General features: G+C 35.3%; 1 protein-coding gene across 1 annotated transcript; it reads left to right on the top strand.

Annotated features, from left to right (window-relative positions):
* The first annotated feature begins 23,430 nt into the window (after window positions 1–23,430).
* Window positions 23,431–24,573, top strand: LOC120634085. Its single transcript, XM_039904478.1, has 2 exons — window positions 23,431–23,536; window positions 24,044–24,573. The coding sequence occupies exons 1-2, from the start codon at window positions 23,431–23,433 to the stop codon at window positions 24,571–24,573; spliced, it is 636 nt and encodes a 211-aa protein (XP_039760412.1).
* The last annotated feature ends 3,148 nt before the right edge of the window (window positions 24,574–27,721 follow it).

The following is a 27,721-nucleotide window of genomic DNA, read 5'->3' as shown; positions in this document are numbered from 1 at the left end:
TGGAAAACAATTTAACATAATCCCCAAACTTATCACCAGTGTTAAATTGACGTTCAGCATACAATTCGTACAGCTTTTGCCTATTTTTATGAAGTTCAACTGTCGCCCACTCACTAAAATTTAATGTATCAGTAATCACAACCGACTTACTAGTAAATATAGAATGAAATAGTCTATTAAAGGTATTGAAAAAGGAGCTGTACATTGCATTTGGAGTCGCCCCTGAGGGTAGGAATGGGAGGTCATTTACTAGGCTATATCTCATTTTCTCTATGCGGTTGGATGTTACAGGAACAAATGTTATTTTACGTTTAGAAACATTTTTCTTCACATTTTCAAATTGAATAATTTGACCACAATGATCAGAGTCTAATTTACTAATAATATTTTTGCTTATAGGAATTATATTTGTAAAGATGTTATCCAAACAGGTGGCGCTAGTAGCAGTTATTCTTGTGGGCTCCATGAACATATTTGATAGATTGTAAGTTTTAAATAAATTCAATAACTTGATACTTAAAGAGTTATTTTCTAAAATGTTTACATTAAAATCTCCGCATATTATTAACTTTTTATTACACTTTGATATTTTAAATAACACTTCATCGATTACCTTTTCAAAAAGTTCAAAGTTTGACAAGGGTGGCCTATAAACAGTAACAATTATAAATTGCTCTAGTTCAACCGAGGCTAGCTCTATTGTCCGTTCAACAGAAAGGCTAACAATATCGTTTCTTTTTTTAAATTTTAAATTTTTATTTAATAAAATTAAAGAGCCTCCATGAATCGCTGTAACCCTGGTGAACGAACTACCAACCTGGTGGTTACCAAAATTAAACAAATATTCATGGGTTTTCAACCAGTGCTCAGTTATACATAAAATGCTAATGTTAAAATCATTTAAAAATAATTCAATCTCTAAGTCTTTTCCTCTAATACATTGAATATTTTGGTGAACCAAGTTGATATAATTAGAATTAGATTTTTTATTATATTTTTGGTTTAATAGTACATTGTGCGACCCCTTACTATAATTTTTTTCATATATGCCTGAGGGAGACTCAGTTCTCTGCTTTTCTAAGCAAGAGAAAGCCTCTGTTGTCTCCTTAACTAGTTTAAACTAAAATGACTTGGAATAATTTCCAAGGTTTTCATGTCAAAACTATTACACTGCTCAATAAAAGCAGCTGGTTTAGCCAAGTTCTTGGCTGTTATGGTAAAAAAATACGATAGCGAAACAGCTATCTGTTGTTTAAAATAGTGTGATAGGTAATATCTATCTCGGTACAAATTATAAGTAGGATTAGCACATTTGCTAAAGTCTATAACATGAAATTTCTTATTATATGTACATAAATTGTACAAAGTCATATTTAAATTATACCTAATAGTATTTTCTTGGTGTGGCAAGTTATGAAAATAAGGAAATGTGTATAATACAATACTATTTACATTTAATGTATTTAAAGAATCAATAAGTTTAATCAGCTCAGGTTTGTTAACATTCCCTCTATTTCCCATTATGATAATTAAATTAGTTTTACAGTCAAACATATTCCTATTTCTACAAATTGCAGCTACAATAGCTTTTAAATTTGAGTTGGGTAAACAGTAGTTCAAAACTGTGTGTCCATTCAACTGAGAGTTAAGATATAAGCCCATGTTACATCCATTTTCATCGCTGTACATAATTGTTTTTATTGAACTGCTACTATGAGCGTTTGCTTCAATAAAGGAATTATTATTAATATTAATATTATACTATATACGTATAAATATTATACTTAAATACATTATATACTTAAGTACATTATATACTTAAGTACGTTATATACTTAAATACATTATATAATTAAGTACATTATATACTTAGTACGTTATATACTTAAGTACATTATACACTTAAGAACATTATATACTTAAGTACATTATATACTTAAGTACATTATATACTTAAATACATTATATACTAAAGTATATAATATACTTAAGTACATTTTATACTTAAGTACGTTATATACTTAAGTACGTTATTTACTGAAGTACATTATATACTTAAGTACATTATATACTTAAGTACATTATATACTTAAGAACATCACATACTTAAGGACGTTATATACTTAAGGACATTATATACTTAAGTACATTATATACTTAAGTACATTATATACTTAAGAACATTATATTCTTAAGGACGTTATATACTTAAGTACATTATATACTTCAGTACATTATATACTTAAATACATTATATACTTTATAACATTATATACTTAAGTACATTATATACTTAAGAACATTATATACTTAAATACATTATATACTTAAATACATTATATACTTAAGTACATTATATACTTAAATACATTATATACTTAAGTACATTATATACTTAAGTACATTATATACTTAAGTACGTTATATACTTAAGTACATTATATACTTAAGAACATTATATACTTAAGTACATTATATACTTAAGTACATTATATACTTAAATACATTATATACTAAAGTATATAATATACTTAAGTACATTTTATACTTAAGTACGTTATATACTTAAGTACGTTATTTACTGAAGTACATTATATACTTAAGTACATTATATACTTAAGTACATTATATACTTAAGTACATTATATACTTAAGAACATCATATACTTAAGGACGTTATATACTTAAGGACATTATATACTTAATTACATTATATACTTAATTACATTATATACTTAAATACATTATATACTTAAGTACATTTTTTACTTATGTACGTAATTTACTTAAATACATTATATACTTACGTACATTATATACTTAAATACATTATATACTAAAGTACATAATATACTTATGTACATTTTATACTTAAGTACGTTATATACTTAAGTACGTTATATACTTAAGTACATTATATACTTAAGAACATTATATACTTAAGTACATTATATACTTAATTACATTATATACTTAAATACATTATATACTAAAGTATATAATATACTTAAGTACATTTTATACTTAAGTACGTTATATACTTAAGTTCGTTATATACTTTAGTACATTATATACTTAAGAACATTATATACTTAAGTACATTATATACTTAAATATATTATATACTTAAGTACATTATACACTTAAGTACATTATATACGTAAGTACGTTATATACTTAAGTACATTACATACTTAAATACATTATATACTTAAGTACCTTTTTTACTTATGTACGTAATTTACTTAAATACATTATATACTTACGTACATTATATACTTAAATACATTATATACTAAAGTACATAATATACTTATGTACATTATATACTTAAGTACGTTATATACTTAAATACATTATATAATTAAGTACATTATATACTTAGTACGTTATATACTTAAGTACATTATATACTTAAGAACATTATATACTTAAGTACATTATATACTTAAGTACATTATATACTTAAATACATTATATACTAAAGTATATAATATACTTAAGTACATTTTATACTTAAGTACGTTATATACTTAAGTACGTTATTTACTGAAGTACATTATATACTTAAGTACATTATATACTTAAGTACATTATATACTTAAGAACATCACATACTTAAGGACGTTATATACTTAAGGACATTATATACTTAAGTACATTATATACTTAAGTACATTATATACTTAAGAACATTATATTCTTAAGGACGTTATATACTTAAGTACATTATATACTTCAGTACATTATATACTTAAATACATTATATACTTTATAACATTATATACTTAAGTACATTATATACTTAAGAACATTATATACTTAAATACATTATATACTTAAATACATTATATACTTAAGTACATTATATACTTAAATACATTATATACTTAAGTACATTATATACTTAAGTACATTATATACTTAAGTACGTTATATACTTAAGTACATTATATACTTAAGAACATTATATACTTAAGTACATTATATACTTAAGTACATTATATACTTAAATACATTATATACTAAAGTATATAATATACTTAAGTACATTTTATACTTAAGTACGTTATATACTTAAGTACGTTATTTACTGAAGTACATTATATACTTAAGTACATTATATACTTAAGTACATTATATACTTAAGTACATTATATACTTAAGAACATCATATACTTAAGGACGTTATATACTTAAGGACATTATATACTTAATTACATTATATACTTAATTACATTATATACTTAAATACATTATATACTTAAGTACATTTTTTACTTATGTACGTAATTTACTTAAATACATTATATACTTACGTACATTATATACTTAAATACATTATATACTAAAGTACATAATATACTTATGTACATTTTATACTTAAGTACGTTATATACTTAAGTACGTTATATACTTAAGTACATTATATACTTAAGAACATTATATACTTAAGTACATTATATACTTAAGTACATTATATACTTAAATACATTATATACTAAAGTATATAATATACTTAAGTACATTTTATACTTAAGTACGTTATATACTTAAGTTCGTTATATACTTTAGTACATTATATACTTAAGAACATTATATACTTAAGTACATTATATACTTAAATATATTATATACTTAAGTACATTATACACTTAAGTACATTATATACGTAAGTACGTTATATACTTAAGTACATTACATACTTAAATACATTATATACTTAAGTACCTTTTTTACTTATGTACGTAATTTACTTAAATACATTATATACTTACGTACATTATATACTTAAATACATTATATACTAAAGTACATAATATACTTATGTACATTTTATACTTAAGTACGTTATATACTTAAGTACGTTATATACTTAATAACATTAAATACTTAAGTACATTATATACTTAAGAACATTATATACTTAAGGACGTTATATACTAAAGTACATTATATACTTAAGTACATTATATACTTAAGTTCGTTATATACTTTAGTACATTGTATACTTAAATACGTTATATACTTAAGTACATTATATACTTAAGTATATTATATACTTAAATACGCTATATACTTAAGTACATTATATACTTAAATACATTATATACTTAAGTACATTATATACTTAAGTTCATTATATACTTAAGTACATTATATACTTAAGTACATTATATACTTAAGAACATTATATACTTAACTACATTATTTACTGAAGTAGTACTTAACTACATTATATACTTAAGTACATTATATACTTATGTACATTATTTACTTAAGTACATAATTTACTTAAATACATGATATACTTAAGTACATTATATACTTAAGTACATTATAAACTTAAGTACATTATAAACTTAAGTACATTATATACTGATTTCCTGAGTGGACGATCTTTTCGAGTTGTCTTAGATGGCTCCTCATCAGATCAAATGGCAATTAATGCCGGTGTCCCTCAGGGGTCTGTTCTCTCCGCTACACTTTTTTTGCTTCACATTAATGATCTGCTGAAACCCGGTATCTTTGGGTACGCAGATGATAGCACTAGGGGTGTAAGGGGGAGGCTAGTACCAGTCAGCCTCCCAAAATGCCAACCTCACCTGCAAGTGGTGCACCCTGCCGTCTAACCGACGAGGCTCTGGCGACCGACAAGTGGCGGTATAACGACTTCAAATTGGCTAGACTGAATAAATGGCACAGACCGGTGTCGGGCAGCAGCGACGCCGGTGCGATCAGTCTAGCCCTGCGATGACTAACCCGCCTGCCCAGCGTGGTCATTACCGGGCAAATCTTTGTACGAATGGAGAAAAGAAAGCCACAGCCCCTAGTCCCCGGCAGCCCCGCTATTCCTGGCTCTGGCAGCGGTTATGGTAACGGCGGGGCAAGGGGTGTCAAGAATCTCCGGAAGAGATTCCGCTGCCAAACCCGACGACTGGACCTGGCAACGTATAACGCACGCACGTTGAGGACCGATGAGAAGTTAGTCGAGCTGGAAGAAGCAGTGAGCAAGTTGCGCTGGAGTATCATGGGTTTATCTGAAGTCCGGCGAGAGGGGGAGGACACGATAATCCTAAAATCCGGCAACTTGTTCTACTACCGGGAGGGCGAACAACAGTCCCAAGGTGGTGTCGGATTCATCGTCCACAAATCCCTTGTCAACAACATTGTTCGAGTCGAAAGCGTGTCGAGCAGGGTAGCGTACCTTGTACTCAGAATAACCAAAAGGTATTCCCTGAAGGTTATACAGGTCTACGCACCCACAATTGCGCACTCCGACGAGGAAGTAGAGGCACTGTATGAGGATATTTCGAAAGCCATACATACCTCGAAAACCTACTACAGTGTTGTGATGGGGGATTTCAACGCGAGGCTGGGCAAGCGAAGCGGTGCAGAGCTGAGAGTGGGGCAATTTGGATATGGGCAACGGAACAAACGGGGCCAAATGCTGGCCGACTTTATGGAGAAGGAGGCCCTCCTTCTCCATAAAGTCGGCCAGTCTTTATGATGAACTCCTTCTTCGAAAAGCGGCCGCACAGGAAATGGACCTGGCTGAGCCCCGATGGTTCGACGAGAAATGAGATCGACTTTATCATGTCGACCAAACGGCATATATTCAATGATGTCTCTGTGATCAACAGGGTGAAAACCGGGAGCGATCACCGTATGGTAAGAGGCACATTGAATATAAATGTAAAGCTGGAAAGGGTCAGACTGGTAAAGTCTACGCTCCGGCCTACTCGTGCTCATATCCTAAACCCCTAGAGCTTTCAACTGGAACTGCAAAACCGGTTTGATTGCCTGGACTGCGATTCTGTGGACGATCTTAACAACAGGCTCGTGGAAACTGTCCATACGGTTGGGTCCAAGTTCTTTAAGACCCACCGTAAACATAGAACCAAAAAGTTCTCGGCCCATACACTCGGGCTTATGGAGAAGAGACAAGAAATGAGACTACAGTCTTCAAAAGATGCGTCTGAATATCGGCGTATTACTATTAATCTGTCTATACAGATCTCGAAGTTGCAGACGAAAGACTTGCGACACTTTAACACTGAGAAAGTTAAAGTCGCCATTGAGCGCAACAAAGGCTCGAAAGTGTTCGCAAGAGATCTGTCTATCGGACAGAGCCTGTTGACTCGCCTGAAGACTGACAATGGTAGTCTCATTTCTTCTAAACCAGAGATCCTGAGTGAGGTTGAGAAATTCTATGGACAGTTATACACCTCAACACAAAAGCCTGTTGAAAGTTTGGCTAAAGACCCTAGAGCCAAATTGACCCGACACTTCACTGAAGATATCCCGGATGTCAGCCTTTACGAGATAAGTATGGCTCTCAAACAACTTAAGAACAACAAGGCACCGGGTGATGACGGAATCACAGCAGAACTCCTGAAAGCGGGTGGAAAACCGATACTTAAAGTCCTTCAGCGGTTGTTCATTTCCGTCATTCATCAAGGCACAACGCCAGAGGCATGGCACAGGAGCGTGGTGGTTCTGTTCTTCAAGAAAGGTGATAATACCTTGCTGAAGAACTACAGACCTATCTCGTTGTTGAGCCATGTCTACAAGTTGTTCTCGAGAGTCATTACGAATCGTCTCGCGAATAGGTTCGACGACTTCCAGCCTCCCAAACAAGCCGGTTTCCAAAAGGGCTTTAGTACCATAGACCACATACATACGCTGCGGCAGGTTATACAGAAGACTCAAGAGTATAACCGGCCACTTTGCTTAGCGTTTGTGGACTATGAGAAAGCCTTTTATTCGGTGGAAACCTGGGCTGTGTTAAGGTCACTGCAGAGATGCCGAATTGACTACCGGTACATCGAAGTTTTGAAGTGTTTGTACAAAAACGCCACTATGTCAGTCCGTATACAGGACCAGACTACGAAACCGATCCAACTGCAGCGAGGAGTGCGACAGGGAGATGTTATATCCCCGAAGCTGTTTACCGCTGCGTTGGAGGACGTTTTTAAGCTTCTGGATTGGAACGGGCTTGGCATCAACATTAACGGCGAGTACATCACTCAACTTCGGTTTGCCGACGATGTAGTCATAATGGCAGAGACTCTGGGAGACCTTAATACGATGCCCAATGACCTCAGCAGAGTTTCTCAACAGGTGGGCCTTCGTATGAACATGAGCAAGACGAAAATTATGTCCAACGCTCATGTTCCGCTCCACCCAGTAATAATTGGGAGCTCTGCACTCGAAATTGTAGACGAGTATATATACCTAGGACACACGATCCAGTTAGGTAGGTCCAATTTCGAGAAAGAGGTAAACCGCCGAATCCAACTCGGATGGGCAGCGTTCGGGAAACTTCGTGACATCTTCTCGTCCAAAATCCCCCAGTGCCTGAAGACTAAAGTCTTCGAACAGTGCGTGTTGCCAGTGATGACTTACGGATCAGAGACGTGGTCGCTAACTATGGGCCTCATAAGAAGGCTCAGAGTCACTCAGCGGGCGATGGAGAGAGCTATGTTAGGAGTATCTCTACGTGATCAAATCAGAAAAGAGGAGATCCGTAGAAGAACTAGAGTTACTGACATAGCTCAGCGAGTTGCGAAGCTGAAGTGGCAATGGGCGGGGCACATAGCTCGGAGAACCGATGGACGTTGGGGTCTTAAGGTGCTGGAATGGCGACCCCGCACCGGATAACGCAGCGTAGGTCGGCCCCTAACGAGGTGGACAGATGACATCAGGCGAGTAGCTGGGAGCCGTTGGAGGCAAGCGGCCCAGGACCGTGCATTGTGGAACTCCCTACAAAAGACCTATGTCCAGCAGTGGACGTCCATTGGTTGAGATGATGATGATGATGATGAGATGATAGCACTGTAACGGAGAGATATATGCCCGGTCCCCGTGCTAGTGGTGCTGAAATTTTAGGACACAGAGAGGCTTTGGTGGAACGCATTAATCTGACCTTAAATGAGGTGTCTGATTGGGAAGACGCCAATTTGGTCAAATTTAATGCTACCAAAACGCAAGCATGTTTATTTACTACCAAACGGAGTCCATTTCCCTTGACTCCGACTTTCCGAGGTATATCTTTGCCTATTACCGACAGTTTAGAGCTTCTAGGTGTCAATATTTCATCCAACCTCAACTTTGGACAATACATCGAATCCAGGGCAAAAACAGCTGGCAAGAAACTTGGCATCCTCAATAAGGTCAAGCGGTAATTCACGCCTGAACAGCTTCTTACCTTGTACCAAGCTCAAGTTCGATCGTGCATGGAGTACTGTTCCCATTTATGGGATGGCTCTGCCAAGTATCAGCTTGATGCCCTGGATTCGGTGGATCGCCGTGCTAGAAGGCTCATCGGTGACCTAGCCAATAAAAAACTTAAGAGTTTGGAACATCGTCGCAAGGTTGCCTGCCTTTCGGTATTCTATAGGATATATTTCGGAGAGTGTGCTCAAGAACTATTTGATCTAGTTCCCCCCTCGCCTTTTTACCATCGAACCGCGAGGCACCGGAAGGATCTGCATCCCTACGTGGTCGATATACCGCGGACGCGTACGAAGCGCTTCGCATCTTCGTTTCTAATTCGCACCGCTAGGATCTGGAATGCTCTTCCAGCTTCCATTTTCCCCAGTTCTTACAACATTAGTGCCTTCAAATCAAGAGTGAATAGGCATCTTCTAGGCAAGCGCGCTCCACCTTAGGCTGCATCATCGCTTACCATCAGGTGTGATTGCAGTCAAGCGCTCGTCTATAAATATAAAAAAAAAAAAAAAACTTAAATACATTATATACTTATATCTTATATATATAAAAGAAAGTCGTGTTAGTTACACCACTTAAAACTCAAGAACGGCAGACCAGATTTGGGTGAAAATTGGTAGGGAGGTAGCTTAGAGCCAGGAGACGGACATAAGATACTTTTTATCCCGTTCGACAGCGTTCCCGTGTGACTTGACATGAAGCGTCAGTCACTATAAAACGTGGTATAACAAAAAAGAATCAGACTTGGAATAACAAAACGCAAATGATAGCTATGTAGTTGACGTATATTGACAGCTATGTAATGACGTATAGATGACAATTTGATTTTTGTAAGAAATCAATATTCAAACTATTTCTATTAAATAAATAATTAACAATTATAATGTTATGATAGTGCCATTGCCCATTCGTATAAACAGTGAAGTGAACATAAAACTCGGTATGGTTGAAAATTTGAGTTTTGAAATAAATTTTTAGGTCAATTATAGTGAAGTGAAGTTTAATTAATAATTCCCGACAAAGCCGCGAGCAAGACGATCGAATCTTTCCCGACAAAGCCGTAATGCAAGAAGAATACGAAATACTGCAAATGAAAGGCCTGAAGAAGAACAAGAAATTGAACGTGAACAGCGCCGCGATAGTATGGCTCGACTTCGTGCCTTCTCAATTACGAGAGCAAAGTGAAGCAGCCCGTGAAACAGCTCGGTTGGCAATGCGGAATCGTCGAGCGAACAACAGAGGTCAACAAATAGATAATTTGCGACGCAGAACAAGATATTTATCAAGTGTTGATTTGAATCGAGCAGCGTTTCGATACGATTGCAGCAATGATTACAGCTTGCATCCTAATGTTTGCATTGGGCAAATGGACGTTTTTTGTGAGTATTGTGGTGCATTAAAGTTTTCCGGAGAAACGGCTGGATTATGCTGCCTTAATGGTAAAGTGAAATTACCGTTGTTGACTCCGCCACATGAGCCATTGTATTTATTCATTGCTTTGTGGCGAAACACAAGAATCACGCCACTTTCTTGCAAACACCTAAAAATACAATGGTTGTTTCCAAATGACGTCATTTGAGGCAGATATTATCGAAAAACGAGGATTTAATCCGACATTTAAGGTATTTATAATTGTACTTACATAGAGTGTAGTTAAAGAATAACTTACTTTATCTATTGGTTTGTATTATATTTGCTAATTCTGAACTCTACTCTCCCACCGAAAAAAGTGTTTATAACCCAGTTAATACTGTCTGGTTTTTATTTTGTAGATACAAGGACAGATTCACCATCGAATTGGATCATTACTACCTTTCAAAGATACACAGAATACATTTTTACAAATATATTTCATGGGCAACATGGAAGAACGACTTGATCGACGCCTAGGGGAATCAATGCAGGGATGAAGCGAGCAATTCTTCAAGAACATCATGCGTTGTCAGGTTGTTTAAGAATGCTTTAGAGCGCATGCCAAGTGATGACTATAAAGTTGTCATCAAAGCAGATAAACGACCATCTGGAACACACGAACGCACATTTAATGCTCCAACATTAGACGAAGTTGCCATCCTGATTGTTGGTGAACAATTGGAAAAACGCGATATTGTGCTTACACGTCGCGATACTGGACACTGCAACAAATATCTGAAACTCATCGATATATAATGTATTTAAGTAAATAAAACATTTAAGTAAATAATGTACTTAAGTATATAATGTATTGAAGTTAATTATATACTTAAGTAAATAATGTATTTAAGTACATAATGTACTTAAGTATATAATGTACTTAAGTATGTAATGTACTTACGTTTATAATGCACTTAAGTAAATAATGTATTTAAGTGTACAATATAAATAAGTATATACTGTATTTAAGTAAATAATGTATTTAAGTAAATAATGTACTTAAGTATATAATGTATTTAAGTATTTAATGTACTTAAGTATATAACGTACTTAAGTAAATAATGTACTTAAGTAAATAATGTACTTAAGTATATAATGTATTTAAGTATATAATGTACTTAAGTATGTTATGTACTTACGTTAATAATGTACTTAAGTAAATAATGTATTTTAGTAAATTATGTACTTAAGTTAATAATGTACTTAAGTATATAATGTATTTAAGTATATAATGTACTTAAGTTTATAATGTATTTAAGTAAATAATGTATTTAAGTAAATAATGTACTTAAGTATATAATGTATTTAAGTATTTAATGTACTTAAGTATATAACGTACTTAAGAAAATAATGTACTTAAGTTTATAATGTATTTAAGTAAAAGATGTATTTAAGTAAATAATGTATTTAAGTAAATAATGTACTTAAGTAAATAATGTTCTTAAGTAAATAATATACTTAAGTAAATAATGTACTTAAGTAAATAAAGTACTTAAGTGAATAATGTACTACGTTTATAATGTATTTAAGTATATAATGTACTTAAGTAAATAATGTATTTAAGTATTTAATGTACTTAAGTATATAACGTACTTAAGTAAATAACGTACTTAAGTAAATTATGTACTTAAGTATATAATGTATTTAAGTATACAATGTTAATAAGTAAATAATATATTTAAGTAAATAATTTACTTAAGTATATAATGTTTTTAAGTAGACAATGTACTTAAGTATATAATGTATTTGAGTAAATGATGTATGAAAGTAAATAATATACTTAAATTTATAATGAATTTAAGTAAATAATGTACTTAAGTATATAATATATTAAAGTAAATAATATACTTAAGTACATAATGCAATTAAGTAAATAATGTACTTGAGTAAATAATGTATTTAAGTATATAATGTACTTACGTATATAATGTTTTTCAAACAATAAGCAAACTGCTTGTAAAGGTGCTGGAATGGTGACCTTGCGACGGTAAACGCAGCGTAGGTCAGCCCCCAACGAGGTGGACAGCTGCCATCAGGCGACTCGCTGGGAGCCGTTGGAGGCAAACGGCCCAGGACCGTGGATTGTAGAACTCCCTACAAAAGACCTATGTCCAGCAGTGGACGTCAATTGGTTGAAATGATGATGATGATGATGATGAACAAGCAAACGAAAATATTCTTTCGTTGAATTTGACACATGAACATAAAGTTTGTTCCGTAGATTTACACGATAAAATAATATTCCTCCATATGACTGTATAGACTACTCGTAAAAGTATTCCTGCTTAACCCAGTTTCGGCCTATCATTTATCATCACACATGAGCCGAGGGTTGTTATTAACAACGTAATAATGACTTGTAATTTCTTTATCACGTACACTGATCCGGGGTGGGTACTATTAATAGTCGGGTGGAAAATGATAGATTGGCTAAGCCTAGGCGGAAAAGCACTTCGAGCTGGCGTAGATTGAGCACTGTTAATTAACTTGTACCTACTACCCATGTTCCGCACTTGTATTCCCAGTGACTTTGTTTATTAAATTTATTAGTTACTTCATCGTCGTAGGTAACAGTCTTGTCAGAGTTTCTATTTAAAAATATAATCAGACCTTTTGTTTTTTTTTATTAGTAAAGGGTCTTAAAGGGGACATCCGTTAAGACCTGATATCCATTAAAAATTGACGTAGTTTTCCGGTCTGTCTGGTTGGAGGCTTCGGCCGTGTTAATTATCACCCTACCGACAAAGACGTGCCGCTAAGCGATTAAGCGTTCCAATACGATGTCGCGTCGAAACCGATTAGGGGTAGGGGTTTTATATAACTGCCATATGCCATAAAACAGGTTAGCCTTCTACCATCTTAGACTGCATCATCACTTAAAAAGTAAAGTATAAAAAGTCTGTAAAAGCGTTATTAGTTACTTCACTTGATACTATTTTTTCAGCGTGACACCAAGATACAGACATAAGCATAGATAGACAGTTAGACGGACAGACACATAGACAGACAGGCAGACATACAGACAGATATACAGACAGACGGACAGCAGGGCTAGCACGGGCAGGAGACAAAATGATATCCCTCGATTATATCCCCTGACACACTCAACTTCAACTTCGGTTTGCCGACGATGTGGTCATAATGGCAGAGACTCTGGGAGACCTTAATACGATGCCCAATGACCTCAGCAGAGTTTCCCAACAGGTGGGCCTACGTATGAACATGAGCAAGACGAAAATTATGTCTAACGCTCATGTTCCGCTCCACCCAGTAATAATTGGGAGCTCTGCACTCGAAATTGTAGACGAGTACATATACCTAGGACACACGATCCAGTTAGGTAGGTCCAATTTTGAGAAAGAGGTGAACAGCCGAATCCAACTCGGATGGTCAGCGTTCGGGAAACTTCGAGACATCTTTTCGTCCAAAATCCTCAGTGCCTGAAGACCAAAGTCTTCGAACAGTGCGTGTTGCCAGTGATGACTTACGGATCCGAAACGTGGTCGCTTACTATTATATTTTGACATGAATATAGAAACATTCTGATTTATTTCAATAAAGTTCCTTGATATTGAGTTTCCCAACACCTCAGATATAGCCTCAGACGAAGACGTGCTGTTAGGCGATTTAGTGTTCCGGTGCGATGTCGCGTCGCGAAATTCATGAAATTTGATCACAATTAGACAGTCTCCTTTATGTACTTAGCTACCTATCTTTCTAAAGTTCCATAGGAAAGTTTTTGAAGAGACCCCCTCCAATCGCGGCAAAGGGCGTGCTTTTCAAAGGGGCCTCATTAGCGCAACTCTTGCACTGGGACAGAAGGTCGTCTTCCTTTACGTAATTAGGTCGTTCACTGTTTTACCCAAATTAGAACTATTTGTTGGAGCGTCGATTATTTTTGGAGTCTGATTTTACTTTACAAGGGTAACGCTTTTGAGACTTGAAAAAAGGGCGGAGATATTTAATTTGAAGTATAGCCATTTACAATATGATTCCTAAGGTAATTCTGGACCTACCAATGCATGCATTAAAAAAAATGTGTAAAACACATCTCATACAGCGAGGTTCCTATACATTAGATGAATTACTCAATGACAAGGTAGATTGGAAGCAGCCAGCTTCGCGCTCATCTCCCGCAAGATAAAAAATTGATTGTAATTGTTGATGTTTGAAAAGAGCAACTTCTGAGTTTCTTGCCGTCTCTTCTCGGTAGAATCTGCTTTCCGAACCTGCGGTAGAGTCACTATAAACAGACACACTTGACGTTTCAAAAGTGCTTATAAAGTAGGCCTACTTTAATAAATGAATTTTGTTTTAAAATTTTGAAGAGTTTTAGTAACAAAATCAGTGGAGTTAGGAAATTGACGGTATCAACCCCCTTGCCCCGAAAAGCACGTTAAGCCGTGCTCCGGCTATTATCAATAACTTGTGATAAAAGTCGCACTGGAGCAGAGTGGTGGCTCTAAATTCGTCTCCGTTATCAGAGGCGATTTTAGAGCGTAGAGCCGATATATGATGGCCTTCCTTGCGCAGCGGTTGGAAAAATGGTTTTAAATAGGAGGTCCTGCGTTTGGTTCCCGGCAGAGGTAGTTTGGAAATCTATGAATTATCTAAGGTCTGGTCTGGAGGTTTTGCTCGTGGCGAGTTACCTCCCTATCAACATAGACGTGCCGCCAAGCGTTTTAGCGTTACGGTACAATGCTGCGTAGAAGCCAATTGTGTTTGATATAACTACCATGCTCCTAACAAGTTACCCAATACCTTAACTGCATGATTACGTATTGCAGACAGGGCTAATTTGTAGTAAAAAGAAATATAAAAAAAAAACGACTTTGTTAAACAACTAAAAAGCAAGAAATAAATACTCTACATGTTTAAGTCAGTGCTAAGTCAATGTAAAATCGCTTAATTTATATTACCTAACAAGGAAAGTAACTAGCAGGTCTATAGTCGTGAAAAGTCTAGTCTAGTTCTAGTCTTTGTTCCTAGTAATGCTAAATGAAACTTTTAATTGCCTATAAATTTTTCACGACTATAATCCCACTGATGGGCAAAAGCCTGCTCTTTACAACCGACTAAAAAAACCGTCCTTTTAATAAGGTAAGATACCTTATTTATAGGCCGTAAAGTTATGTTTTCCTTCTTGTACCTATAGCAGATGTGTTTAGTTTGTCGTCTGTTGTAAGGCCCACCGAGTTTGTCAATTAATTAACATCAACAGTGATCTATATGCAAATTGTTTGCCATTCATTGGGTTTGATGACAGCGATACCGACTAATCTGTTATGTGCTTAGACCGCCTGCTGTGTTTATTGTATATCAATATCAGTGGTTTCAAACTGTTTTCCGTTTAAGAGCGGGTAAATCAGGAAATAAAAAATCTAATTTCACCCGCGCGCCTCACACGCCCCGCTGTAGTCCGTAAAGTTCCGAATGCTACTCGGCAGTCACCGCCCACCGCACGCTCGGATTTTTTTGCACAGCATGCAATAAAATATTAGATAATAAAAATATTCTTCGCAACTAGTCAATAAATACACGATGGAAAGTTATAATATTAGTTTTATAAATTTAAAATGACAGGATTTGAACCTGCGACTCTCGGGCAAACGCGGTCTGAGCGCCAATTAAGCTACGGCTCTCCTACCGTCGCTCCCGAAAATTAGTCTATGCCTTTCACATCAGTCTTATAGCGACCGTAGCGTCATCTAGTAGGAAACGTTGCAGTTTCGATCTACACCTTCAAAGATCCATATTACAATGAGACACGTTGGAAACAAGACATGACACATTGCTTTTTTTATTGAGATTTTTTTTTATTTTTGAATTTTTTGAATTTTTTGGTGAAAGCGCTCAGGCCGCGATTGCCCGAGAGTCGCAGGTTCAAATCCTGTCGGTTCCGAAAATTTTTATATGCGAAATTTTTATGTGCGGAGTCCACCAATCCGCAGTGGGCCAGCGTGGTGGACTACGGTCTTAACCCCTTCTAATGAGAACCCCGGGGAGACCCGTGCGCCGTGTAGAGTAGCCATTAATGGGTTGATATGATGATGATAAACAAACTAGCTCCGTGTGGTTACAACGGTGAATTCGTCTGTATACGTATCCAATTGCAATAAAAACTACTTTACTTAGGTACTTTAAACACGACTTTTACTTGTAATAAATTTAAATGTGTCACCGAAGTACGAGTATGATGCATGTCTAAGATGATAGAGGGCTAACATGTAAGGTTTATATTATACCCTCAAATGGAATCTTGTGAAATTCCACTGTGAACTGTGGAATGCACTCCACAAGGTCAAGGTCACTAGACATATTCAAACATGTTGTTTAAAGCCCATTATCTTGAGCAATAAAGACAGTTATTAAACCTTACTCATATTTAAGCATGTTTCGTATGTTATAGAATAAATTAGATTTTTATTTTTACATTTATTATTGTTAGTATTAGATGTGTGTAATCTGGATAAATATTAGTGTATAATTGTTCGTGAGTACATATTTAATATTAATATTAATTGACGGCCGATTGGCGCAGTGGGCAGCGACCCTGCTTTCTGAGTCCAAGGCCGTGGGTTCGATTCCCACAACTGGAAATTGTTTGTGTGATGAACATGAACGTTTTTCAGTGTCTGGTTGTTTATCTGTATATTAAAAGTAGTTGTGTGTGTATTATTCATATATACATCTTAGTACCCATAACACAAGCTACGCTTACTTTGGGGCTAGATGGTGATATGTGTATTGTCGTAGTATATTTATTTATTTTATTTTATTTATTTATTAATACACCCCACCAATCGGTTTCCTTTGGTTTTCCTAATCCTAAGGTTGCCTGGAGGAGATCGCTACTAAGATATAAGAGCGCCTTTTGTATCCTACTTTTTAAGTTTTTTCTTGTTGTGTCCATTGTTTTTTTTATTACGGGTAAGTATTTATTTTTAAAGTATATAAATAAATACCTACCGGAACGCTAAATATCTTGGCGGGTTGGTTTCCCTTGGTTTTCCTAATCCTAAGGTTGCCTGGAGGAGATCGCTACTAAGATATAAGGCCGCCTTTTGTATCCTACTTTTTAAGTTTTTTCTTGTTGTGTCCATTGTTTTTTTTATTACGGGTAAGTATTTATTTTTAAAGTATATAAATAAATACCTACCGGAACGCTAAATATCTTGGCGGGTTGGTTTCCCTTGGTTTTCCTAATCCTAAGGTTGCCTGGAGGAGATCGCTACTAAGATATAAGGCCGCCTTTTGTATCCTACTTTTTAAGTTTTTTCTTGTTGTGTCCATTGTTTTTTTTATTTGTGGTGTAAATCCTACCGGAACGCTAAATCTCTTGGCGGCACGTCTTTGTCGGTAGGGTGGTGACTACCTACGGCCGAAGCCTCCTATCAGACAAAATATTACTACATCTAGTATATAAAACGCCCCAAGACTCTGGATATTCATTAAGGAGCGGTAGCGTTGATCATCTATAATTTATAATAGTGTTATTTAATAGACCCGTTATCGCGTTGTTAGATGAGGTAAACTTTTAGCTTTGAAGCCTTAGAGTATAAACTATCAACTTATATTGTTAAGTGTTTACAAGGAAGCTTTATAACAAGAAATAAACGTATTATACCATGATATATTTAATCAAGGAATGGTTTTGGTTATAAAAATAAATTGAGAAGAGTAAAAAATATTACATAATAAATAGAAATACATAAAATATTACATAGCCCATAGTAAAAAAAAAAAATTAATGAATGAATACACTTTTGGCGGCCGACTGGCGCAGTGTTCAGCGACCCTACTTTCTGAGTCCAAGGCCGTGGGTTCGATTCCCAAAACTGAAAAGTGTTTGTGTGATGAGCATGGATGTTTTTCAGTGTCTGGGTATTTATCTGTGTATTATAAGTATTTATGTGTATTATATTTGATAAAAATATTCATCAGTCATCTTAGTACCCAGCTAGATGGCGATGAATGTATTGTCGTAGTTAAATCCCTATCCCTATCCCTACTAATATTATAAATGTGAACGTAAGTTTGTTTGTTACACTTTCACGCAAAAACTTCTTAACCGATCCTCATGAAACTTTGTACACATATTCTTGGAAGTGTTAGAAATAATAAAGGATACTTTTTATCCCGACATTAAGCTCGGTTCCTTTGGGAGAGGGGATGAGTGTTTGACGATTTTACACCATAACTCCGACAAATTATAACCAATTTAAACAATTATTTTTGTACTATAGAGGTTATAATATGTGTTTAATTTTGCCCAAACTGTGGTTGGAGATAGAGGATAGAACTCCTCAGGGGACAGCAGCAAACCCCTCATTTAAGGTTTAGCGATACTTAATACTTTAATTTTTTTTTTAATCTACAACAAATTTAATGCCACATCAAAAAACAAAATCAAACGCAGACGAAGTCGCGGGCAACAGCTAGTATTAAATAAAAAAAAAAAACAAAAAAAATGCTGTGTTCCGGTCTCCAGTCTGCGTGGTTGCCGGTGTAATTACAGGCACATGACGCTAAGCACCCACGCCTCAAATTGATGGACAGGACGTGCTCCTTGGATGCCCTGTGAAGTGTTGTTCCGTTTAAGGCGGGGGTTTTCCACTTGCCAGGTAGGCCATCTGCTTAGTCCGTCAATTGGTACTATAATAATAATAATAATAATAACGAGAATGGCGGTAATCTCCTTGCTCACGAGATTACCGCCATGTGGAATCGACATGCCAATCGACCGCCAAGTCGACCGTTATTGTCCCGATCGTCGTTTCAGTCAATGGTCTTCTCGCGAAAAGCTTCGACCAATATCTTAAGAAGCTTTCGCTTGGTTGTTGGATCAAGGGTCAGATACAGAAGGCAGTAGTCCTTGAAACGGCGCGTATTGTGAGGAGGTTCGCCACTCTGGAGCCCTGACCGCCGGTTGCTTGGGCATTCAAAAGCCCCGCAAGCGGTGGGTGGATTTTTTTTTTACAAATTTTTAATAGTGTTTTTATTTTATTTTTAAGCATTGTTAAGAATTTAAAAAAAAAAGGAAATAGAATAAATGATAGAATTATAATAATAAAGAAAAAGAAGAAGCTTTCGCTTGGTTGTTGGATCAAGGGTCGGATACAGAAGGCAGTCCTTGAATCGGAGCGTATTGTGAGGAGGTTCCTCACTCTGGAGCCCTGACCGCCGGATGCTTGGGCATTCAAAAGCCCCGGAAGCGATGGGTGGATGTTTTTTTTATAAATTTTTAATAGTGTTTCTTATTTTATTCTAAGCATTGTTAAGAATTTAATAAAATAATAATAATAATAAGAAATGCTTTTAATCTAGGCCAAATACCCATATGACATAAATGAAAACAAAAATACAAAATACAATACTACGAGTACTATAAAAAAAAACTCACTATAAGGTATTTTTGACTTTGTAAAGAGGTGTTAAAATGTAATAAGCTTTGCGATTAGCACTTTTATAAAATTTCATAAGCTGCTAAGCCATTCTTTTACACTTTCCGCTTTAATCGCACGTCATGAAAGGTTGTAATAAAAAAGGATTACCACTTTATGAGCTATAATTCATTGTGGCAACACCGACATGGAATCGTATTTAATGGTTATCAAAACCAGCTAGTAGGTACTACACAGTCTACAAAGTAAAAAGTAAACTTTAGTAACATGCAAAGTATAAGTACATTACAACTAATCTAAACCAATTTGTTTGTTTGTTTGTTTTCGCTCAACTGTTAAACCTATCTTGGTGAAATTTGGCACTAATGTAGCTGGCATCCTGGAGATGGACATACGATTATATTTACCCTGTAAAATATAACGGAAAAACATTCCTGAGTGATTTTAAAATTGTAACTTATTCCGCTGAAATTTTGCATAGGAATTGTTTGCATAATCACGATTTTTGGCAAAAAATGTTGTACAAAGACAGTTTCCGACGTAGAGAAGGATATTTGTTACTCTGAAAAACGAACGGTTCCCAAAGGATTTTCCAAGCTAGTAAAAATACGTGAAATATTTTTTTTTAAAAACACCTTTAGATTTGGCGTTGAAAATACCAATGAGTTTTAGAACCTTTTTATTGTACGTTTATTGTAAATGTTTGTGTGATGAACATGAATGTTTTTTATCGTCTGGGTGTTTATCTGTATAGTATAATTATTTATTCATAAGCGGTGATAGCCCAGTCGGTTGGACTTCACTTTCGAGGGGACGTGTTCGATTCCCGACTCGCACCTCCAACTTGTCTTGTGCATTTTAAGCAATTAAAATATCACTTGCTTCAACGGTGTCGGAAAACCTGCATACCTAAGAGTTCTCCATAATGTTGTCAAAGGTGTGTGAAGTCCATCAAACCCAATGGGCCAGCGTGGTGGACTATATATAGATTTCGGTCTTAACCCTTTCTTATTATGACCTAATATATAAATTTTCTATCATTTATAGAAAAAAAATATATATTTATTATTATATAAAAGATTTAGAAGAAAATATTTTAGGAAATTGCTATTAAGGTCTTTTTTGAAAAGGCCACTATGCCCACTCTTATTTAAGTAGTACATTATTATTCAAAGACAGTAAAGAAGAAGATATGCCTTTATTTCATGAAAAAGATGGGAATGTCAATGTAAAATAAATCGTATCACAATGGTATAAAGTATAAGTTCAAATAAAAACACTCTTTAGGAATTACCATATCGCATTTGGCCGGTCTTGTAAAAAGGTGTCATGGGACATATTTGCATGGATAAAAATACTTCGGTCAACGTAATTGAGAGGTGGGAAAACCCTAATACCTAAAGGCGTGGCTTGGTTTTCTTGAATATTGAATAATTGGGAAATCACAGAGTAGGTGAAAGGCCCTTGTTACCTTTTTACCTGACCGTGGGTATTTCAAAGTATTATACTAAAATATGGAACGCCCTGCCGTTCGATATCCGTGAGGCACAATCGATTGGGAACTTCAAGAAACTAGTGAAGGATCATTATTTGTCTCTATCAGCCGAACATCGCTGAAGCGGATCATTTTAAGTCTGTAATTTTAATTATTTATGTACTTTATATAAATTGAGGATGTTATATGTTATATATTTATATAGGTATTTATGTTATATATTTTATTTGAATTTATATGTATTATATTTATATATATATTTTATAGTTATATTTATATATTTTATTTATATATTTGTATAATTTTAAATCTTATTTATTTCACCACCTACCTCTTTTCTATGTTTTTTCCTTTTAGGCCATTGGTTGCCTGGAAGAAATCGCTATTTAGCGATAAGGCTACCGAATTGTACTCTCTTGATATGTATTTATATCTCTGTAACTACATTTTTTCTTTGGTGTATAATAAAAGTGTATTCATTCATTCATTCTAAGAACTTAATCAAATTCTTAACATCTGCTGAAGGACGCATAAGTATATTTCATAAGGAATCACTATTTATAATTGTAATTGTCTTTATTGTGTCTCATTTACAATAGATTCTTATAATCTTAGGAACGGTAACAACTGTATCAGTTAAAAACTTAGTGTTACAGCTGTTAAGGCCCACCTCTGGGTTTGCTTATATACAAAAAGACTAACACAAAGGAAATAATTTTGTAATGTGTATGTGCGCGCGTGTGTGTGTGTGTCTGTGTGGTGTATGCGAGTGTATCTGTAAGCTAACTAAATCAAAATAAGCATATTTATTTTTTCATACAAATTGGTAAAAAACATTCTAAGTGTTTACTTACGACAACCCTATTGAAGATAAAAGACCGACACGCGCATAGTGGCCACGCTAAGCAAAGCGTACCTACCCAATAAAGTCACAGGAGTCACTTGATTTTAATTTTACATGTAACGCTAGCTAGGGCTGTATCTGATTTGTTTTAGTAAAAACGATTGCAGTAATTTACTTAAAACCTATTAGCGTTCCGGTTTCACAAATAAGTCTCAAAGTCAGTAAATAATGTAACTCTAAAGCATCTGAAGTAATATTTCGGTTTTCCTTTACACGTTGCATAAAGCTGAAGAGTTTGTTTGTTTGTTTGCTTGAACGAGATGATCTCAGGAACTACTGGTCCGATTAAAAAAAATCGACTGAGGAAGGCTATGGGCTATATATCATAAGGCTAAGACCAATAGTAGAATAGCACCAATGAAGAATGTTTCAAATTCGGGGGTTTTATTATCTTAAAACGTCCGCTTTGCGTTCTGCGTAACACACTGAAAAACATGTTCATCACAGAAACATTTTCCACTTGTGGGAAACGAACCCCCCGCCCTTGGACGCAGAAAGCAGGGTCGCTGCCCACTGCGCCAACCGGTTTTTAATAAGCCAACCGGTTTTTAAACTTAACACTGCACCACAGGGGGCACGGTATCCTCCGAGAAAGTATCCGCTTACTAATTAATGAACGCTCTAGACACTTGCAAGGAGAGAAGCATGTACTTAATTTACCTCCGCCTAGTTGATACTACCTTAATAACCTCGTTCTTAAGCGAGTAGTTAGTTGACATCCGTTTTCACTACACTTAGGAAACGCATAAATCGGATGCTTAAGATCTAGGCGATGCCTGGAGATAAAAACTGTTTTACTAACTTTTAAATAATGACGTTAAGGGCCATCTAAAGTTACGACGCTTATTCATCGGAGTGTAATGCTTAAGGAACTCGTAAACTGACATTAATTTAATATAACATTTTATATAACATTAATTTAATAAGAGAGTAGTACTAGTAATAGTACTCAATTAACAAAGTTTCTGGAAAATGGAAAAATGATACCTGAAATACAGTCTGGATTTCGCACTGGGTACAGCACCGCAACTGCGCTTGCAAAAGTATCCGACGACATTCTTTGTGAATCAGACAAAGACATGGGAAGTATTTTAGTGCTCTTAGATTTCTCTAGAGCGTTTGATTGTCGCAATATGGATTTATTAATTGCTAAGTTATTGTACTACGGTATATCGAGCACATCAATTAAATGGTTTTCATCTTTTTTATCAAACAGACGTCAATACGTTGAAAGTGAATCTGGATAGGGTGAATTAGTACAATCAAACGTAAGAAATATTAATAGGGGCACTCCACAAGGATCTATATTAAGCCCTATACTTTTTATTTTGTTTACGGCCGATGTTGTCAATTCTATAAAACACTGTAAAGTACACTTATATGCTGATGACACCCAAATTTATTAATCTTTTGACCCTCAGCATACACGCACAGCTATAAATTTAATAAATGAAGATCTAAAGGCTGTTGGAGACTGGGACAAAAATCATGGTTTCATCCTTAGTCCGCTTAAATCTAAATTCATTATTTTTATACAACCACTACCGAAAGTCCAAAAATTTAAGTACCTGGGGTCTATGTTAACAACAACAGCAACAGTAGACGAAGATGTGACACACAGAGTGAACACCGCATGGCTACGGTGGCGAGCATTATCTAGAGTCCTCTGTGACAACAGAATGCCTTTAAAGACCAAGGGAAAGGTGTATAAAACCGCGGTTCGCCCTGCTTTGTTGTACGGCGCGGAGTGCTGGGCGACAAAAAGGACGCATGAGCAAAAACTGCACGTCAACGAGATGAAAATGTTGAGATGGGCAGCAGGTGTAACAAGACTCGATAAAGTGCGTAATGAATACATCAGAGGCAGTTATAAGGTCGCCCCTATAACAGACAAAATGACGGAAGGCAGACTACGGTGGTACGGGCACGTTATGCGGCGCGGTGACGATCACGCCGTGCGAAAAGCCTTGGCACTCCATGAACATAAAAGAAGAAGAGGACGCCCTGCTTCCACGTGGTGGACGACGGTGGCCAAGGATATTAAAAACGCAAATCTAATTGACGTGACAACCCAAGACAGAGAGTCCTGGCGCAGAAAGACAAGAAGAGCCGACCCCAAATGATGGGATAAGGCTAGGGCAAAGAAGAAGACAAATATAACATTTTGCACAAATGTGTGACAATAAATGCGATTTTTCTTTCTTTCAAAAATTTTGACAGATGAAATAAATAGTTTCAAAAAATTTAATGTATACAAAAAATTAAAAATGTGATAACACTAAATACGACTGAGGCAAGGATCATAGAAATGTAAGGTAATAATATGAGTTGTCTAGTTAAAATCTATTGATGATAATTAAATAAAGGCCTAGGAATCTCCTTAAGCTTACTTAAGCCTTGTGTAAATAAGTTTAGCAATTCCATTTTTTCGTAAAATTAAAGTTTAGACTTGTCGCATTTTCTTTACGGCTTTGCGAAATATGAATCTCTAAAAAAAATCGAAAATTCACCTTTTTACCGCAATGTTTAGAGTACTCAAAGATTTAGTGGCCACGCGTACAACGGACGGTTCCAGCAAACCAAGTACGTAGACAGGCTCAGGAACAGAAGAAGATAATATAATTCCTTCATAACGTTTATAACTTGTCCATAGCTTATTTCAAAGTCAAAGTCAAAGTCAAAAATATCTTTATTCACGGCCCATAGGTGGCACTTTTGACGCGTACATTAGAATTACACGGTAGTGAGATGATGGCGATAACCACATTCGTAAACTTAAAACTAAAGCTACGAGGGTTCCAAACGCGTCCTGGTCTAAGAAGAAGCCCACAGCCTTCACCATCTCACAATGTAATTTTGAATTATTAGAAGAGTATCCTGTTTAGAGCAATAATTTACACCCAAGCTTTTTTATCGATGACGTAGTCCTGTATACTATAATAGGACTTTTCTATAACCTTACGTTTAATACAAACTTTGAACTTTTTAAGAGACATCTCCAAGATGTCAATCGGTAGTTAATTGTTGATTTGACGGCCGACTGGCGCAGTTGGCAGCGACCCTGCTTTCTGAGTACAAGGTTCGATTCCCACAGCTGGAAAATGTTTGTGTGATGAGCATAAGTGTTTTTCAGTGTCTGGGTGTTTATATGTATTTTCTAAGTATTTATGTATATATAATTCATAAAAATATTCATCAGTTATCTTAGTACCCATAACACAAGCTACGCTTACTTTGGGGCTAGGTGGCGATGTGTGTATTGTCGTAGTATATTTATTTATTATTATTTATTTATTTATTTATTTAATTGTAGAATTGTATGCAATTCCCTTTAAACGAATTATGAATTTTATGTAACCTAGTACATCTCACTGTAAGTTTATTGGTATTTTGATTACGTAAATGCAGTGACCATTATCGGAGATCAACGCCCCTGAATAAATGTATGATTGGACCATTTCACAGTTCGCAATTTGTGTTACTTCCGGCGCATTGTTGTTGATCCGGTCGAAAGTCGTTATTTTTGTGTCGGCGATAGCCCAGTGGTATGACCTTCAGCTACCCTTTGGGGGCTGACAGAGTTCGATCCCCTTGCTTTAATAGTTATGGACAACATCGTGAGGAAACCTGCATACCTGCGAGTTTCCCATAACGTATTCTAAAGTGTTTGAAGAATGAAAATGAAAATTGAAACCTGCATGCCTGCGAGTTTCCCATAACGTATTCTAAAGTGTTTGAAGAATGAAAATGAAAATTGAAACCTGCATGCCTGCGAGTTTCCCATAACGTATTCGAATGTGTTTGAAGAATCTGCATCTAGTGGAAACCAGCTTAGTGGATTATGGCTTCGAGCCTGCTCATTCTGCGAGGAGACCCTTGAACCCTTTTAGGGTCCAGTAATGGATTGATAATAACGATGATGAGAATGGTTTAAGGCCAAATTCTGATGCTTTTCATCTCTTGCAAGAGATCGAAGACAACAGCGTTATAATTTTGTATTACAATCTGTATTCAAAGCCTTAATTTAGTAAACAAGAATAGGCGAGTAATGTTTTGTTCTATTGTCTACCCTTGTTACAAACAGGGTAACAAAGGCTTACATCAAGGTTTAGTAAGACACTTAATTTATATTAAGTAATTATTCTTATACATAATTAATATATGATGCCAGATATATTTTGACGACCTCACTGGAGCGATCAGTGAAGGGACCTGGTTCGATTTAGGCCAGTTTTAGCTGAAGCTTAACAGGAAAAAGTTAACCATTTTCAACTTGGTTTTGGGTTAAATTCCCGGGTCGCGGGCTAAAAACTTGTGTTCAATTTCATTGATGTACTCTCATATCAATATCAATACTCAATACGTTGAGTTAGGAAATTGGCGTTTCCGCTGTACCTTGTCGATAAAGCCGGCCTGACAGATTTGGAGCAGTGTGGTGACTCTATGCAATACGCCGCTCTTTCTAATGAAAGAGGAGGCGTCTGTTTTGATAGCTAACAGATGTTACTAAGAACAGGGTGTCGTATGGTGACGGCAGATAAATAAATATAAATATTCAACGACAATACACAAGAACAACAACCAATAACAATAAAACTAGCCAGTTTTGTTATGTGCACTAGGATTACTGAATATATACTTACATGTTAATAATAATAATAATTTCTTTATTTCAGGCAAAACCTATATTCATACATTTAGAACAACAATTAGTATTACTTAATATACAATATCGAATTAAAATTAAAATTACAGTATAAATTTATTCAAATGGCAAAATATAAAATTAAAAAACAAAATAAAAAATAAAAATTAAATTAAAAATTACAATGAATAATGATAATTATTAAATTAAAAAAAAAAAAATTAAAATATAATACTATTTGCTTCGTGTGTGTGCATTTAAACCCACCCAGTACCTCCAGAACTAATACATAATATATAAACATACAGATAAACGCCCAGACTCTGAAAAACAATAATTTTCATCAAACATTTTCCAGTTGTTCGAATCGAACCCACAGCCTTGGACGCAGACAGCAGGGTCAGTGACAACTCCCGCCAGGCCCAATAGGCTGTCTAAGTTCAGAACACGGTTGTCATCACCCCACGACTGTTTTAAAAGATGACTAAGAGAATATATCTACTGCTACCACCCACCCTGCTTGTGGGCAAAACCTCTGCCAATCATAAACCCTAATCCCAAGATAAGGGTTTATGATTGGCAGAATTCACGCGCCCCTGAGATCGTTATGGAGAATACTAACCGTG

The sequence above is a fragment of the Pararge aegeria genome, chromosome 23 (genome assembly GCF_905163445.1).
Source record: "Pararge aegeria chromosome 23, ilParAegt1.1, whole genome shotgun sequence".
Lineage (NCBI taxonomy): Eukaryota > Metazoa > Arthropoda > Insecta > Lepidoptera > Nymphalidae > Pararge > Pararge aegeria.
This window is presented reverse-complemented; position numbering and strand designations above follow the sequence as displayed.

What these genes read in the sequence shown, in the direction of transcription:
- LOC120634085 (XM_039904478.1), top strand. Translation starts at nt 23,431, where the DNA reads ATGATACCTGAAATACAGTCTGGATTTCGCACTGGGTACAGCACCGCA. An exon ending in ATCAGACAAAGACATGGGAA is followed by an intron (nt 23,537 to 24,043) that starts GTATTTTAGTGC and finishes TAACAACAACAG; the next exon opens with CAACAGTAGACGAAGATGTG.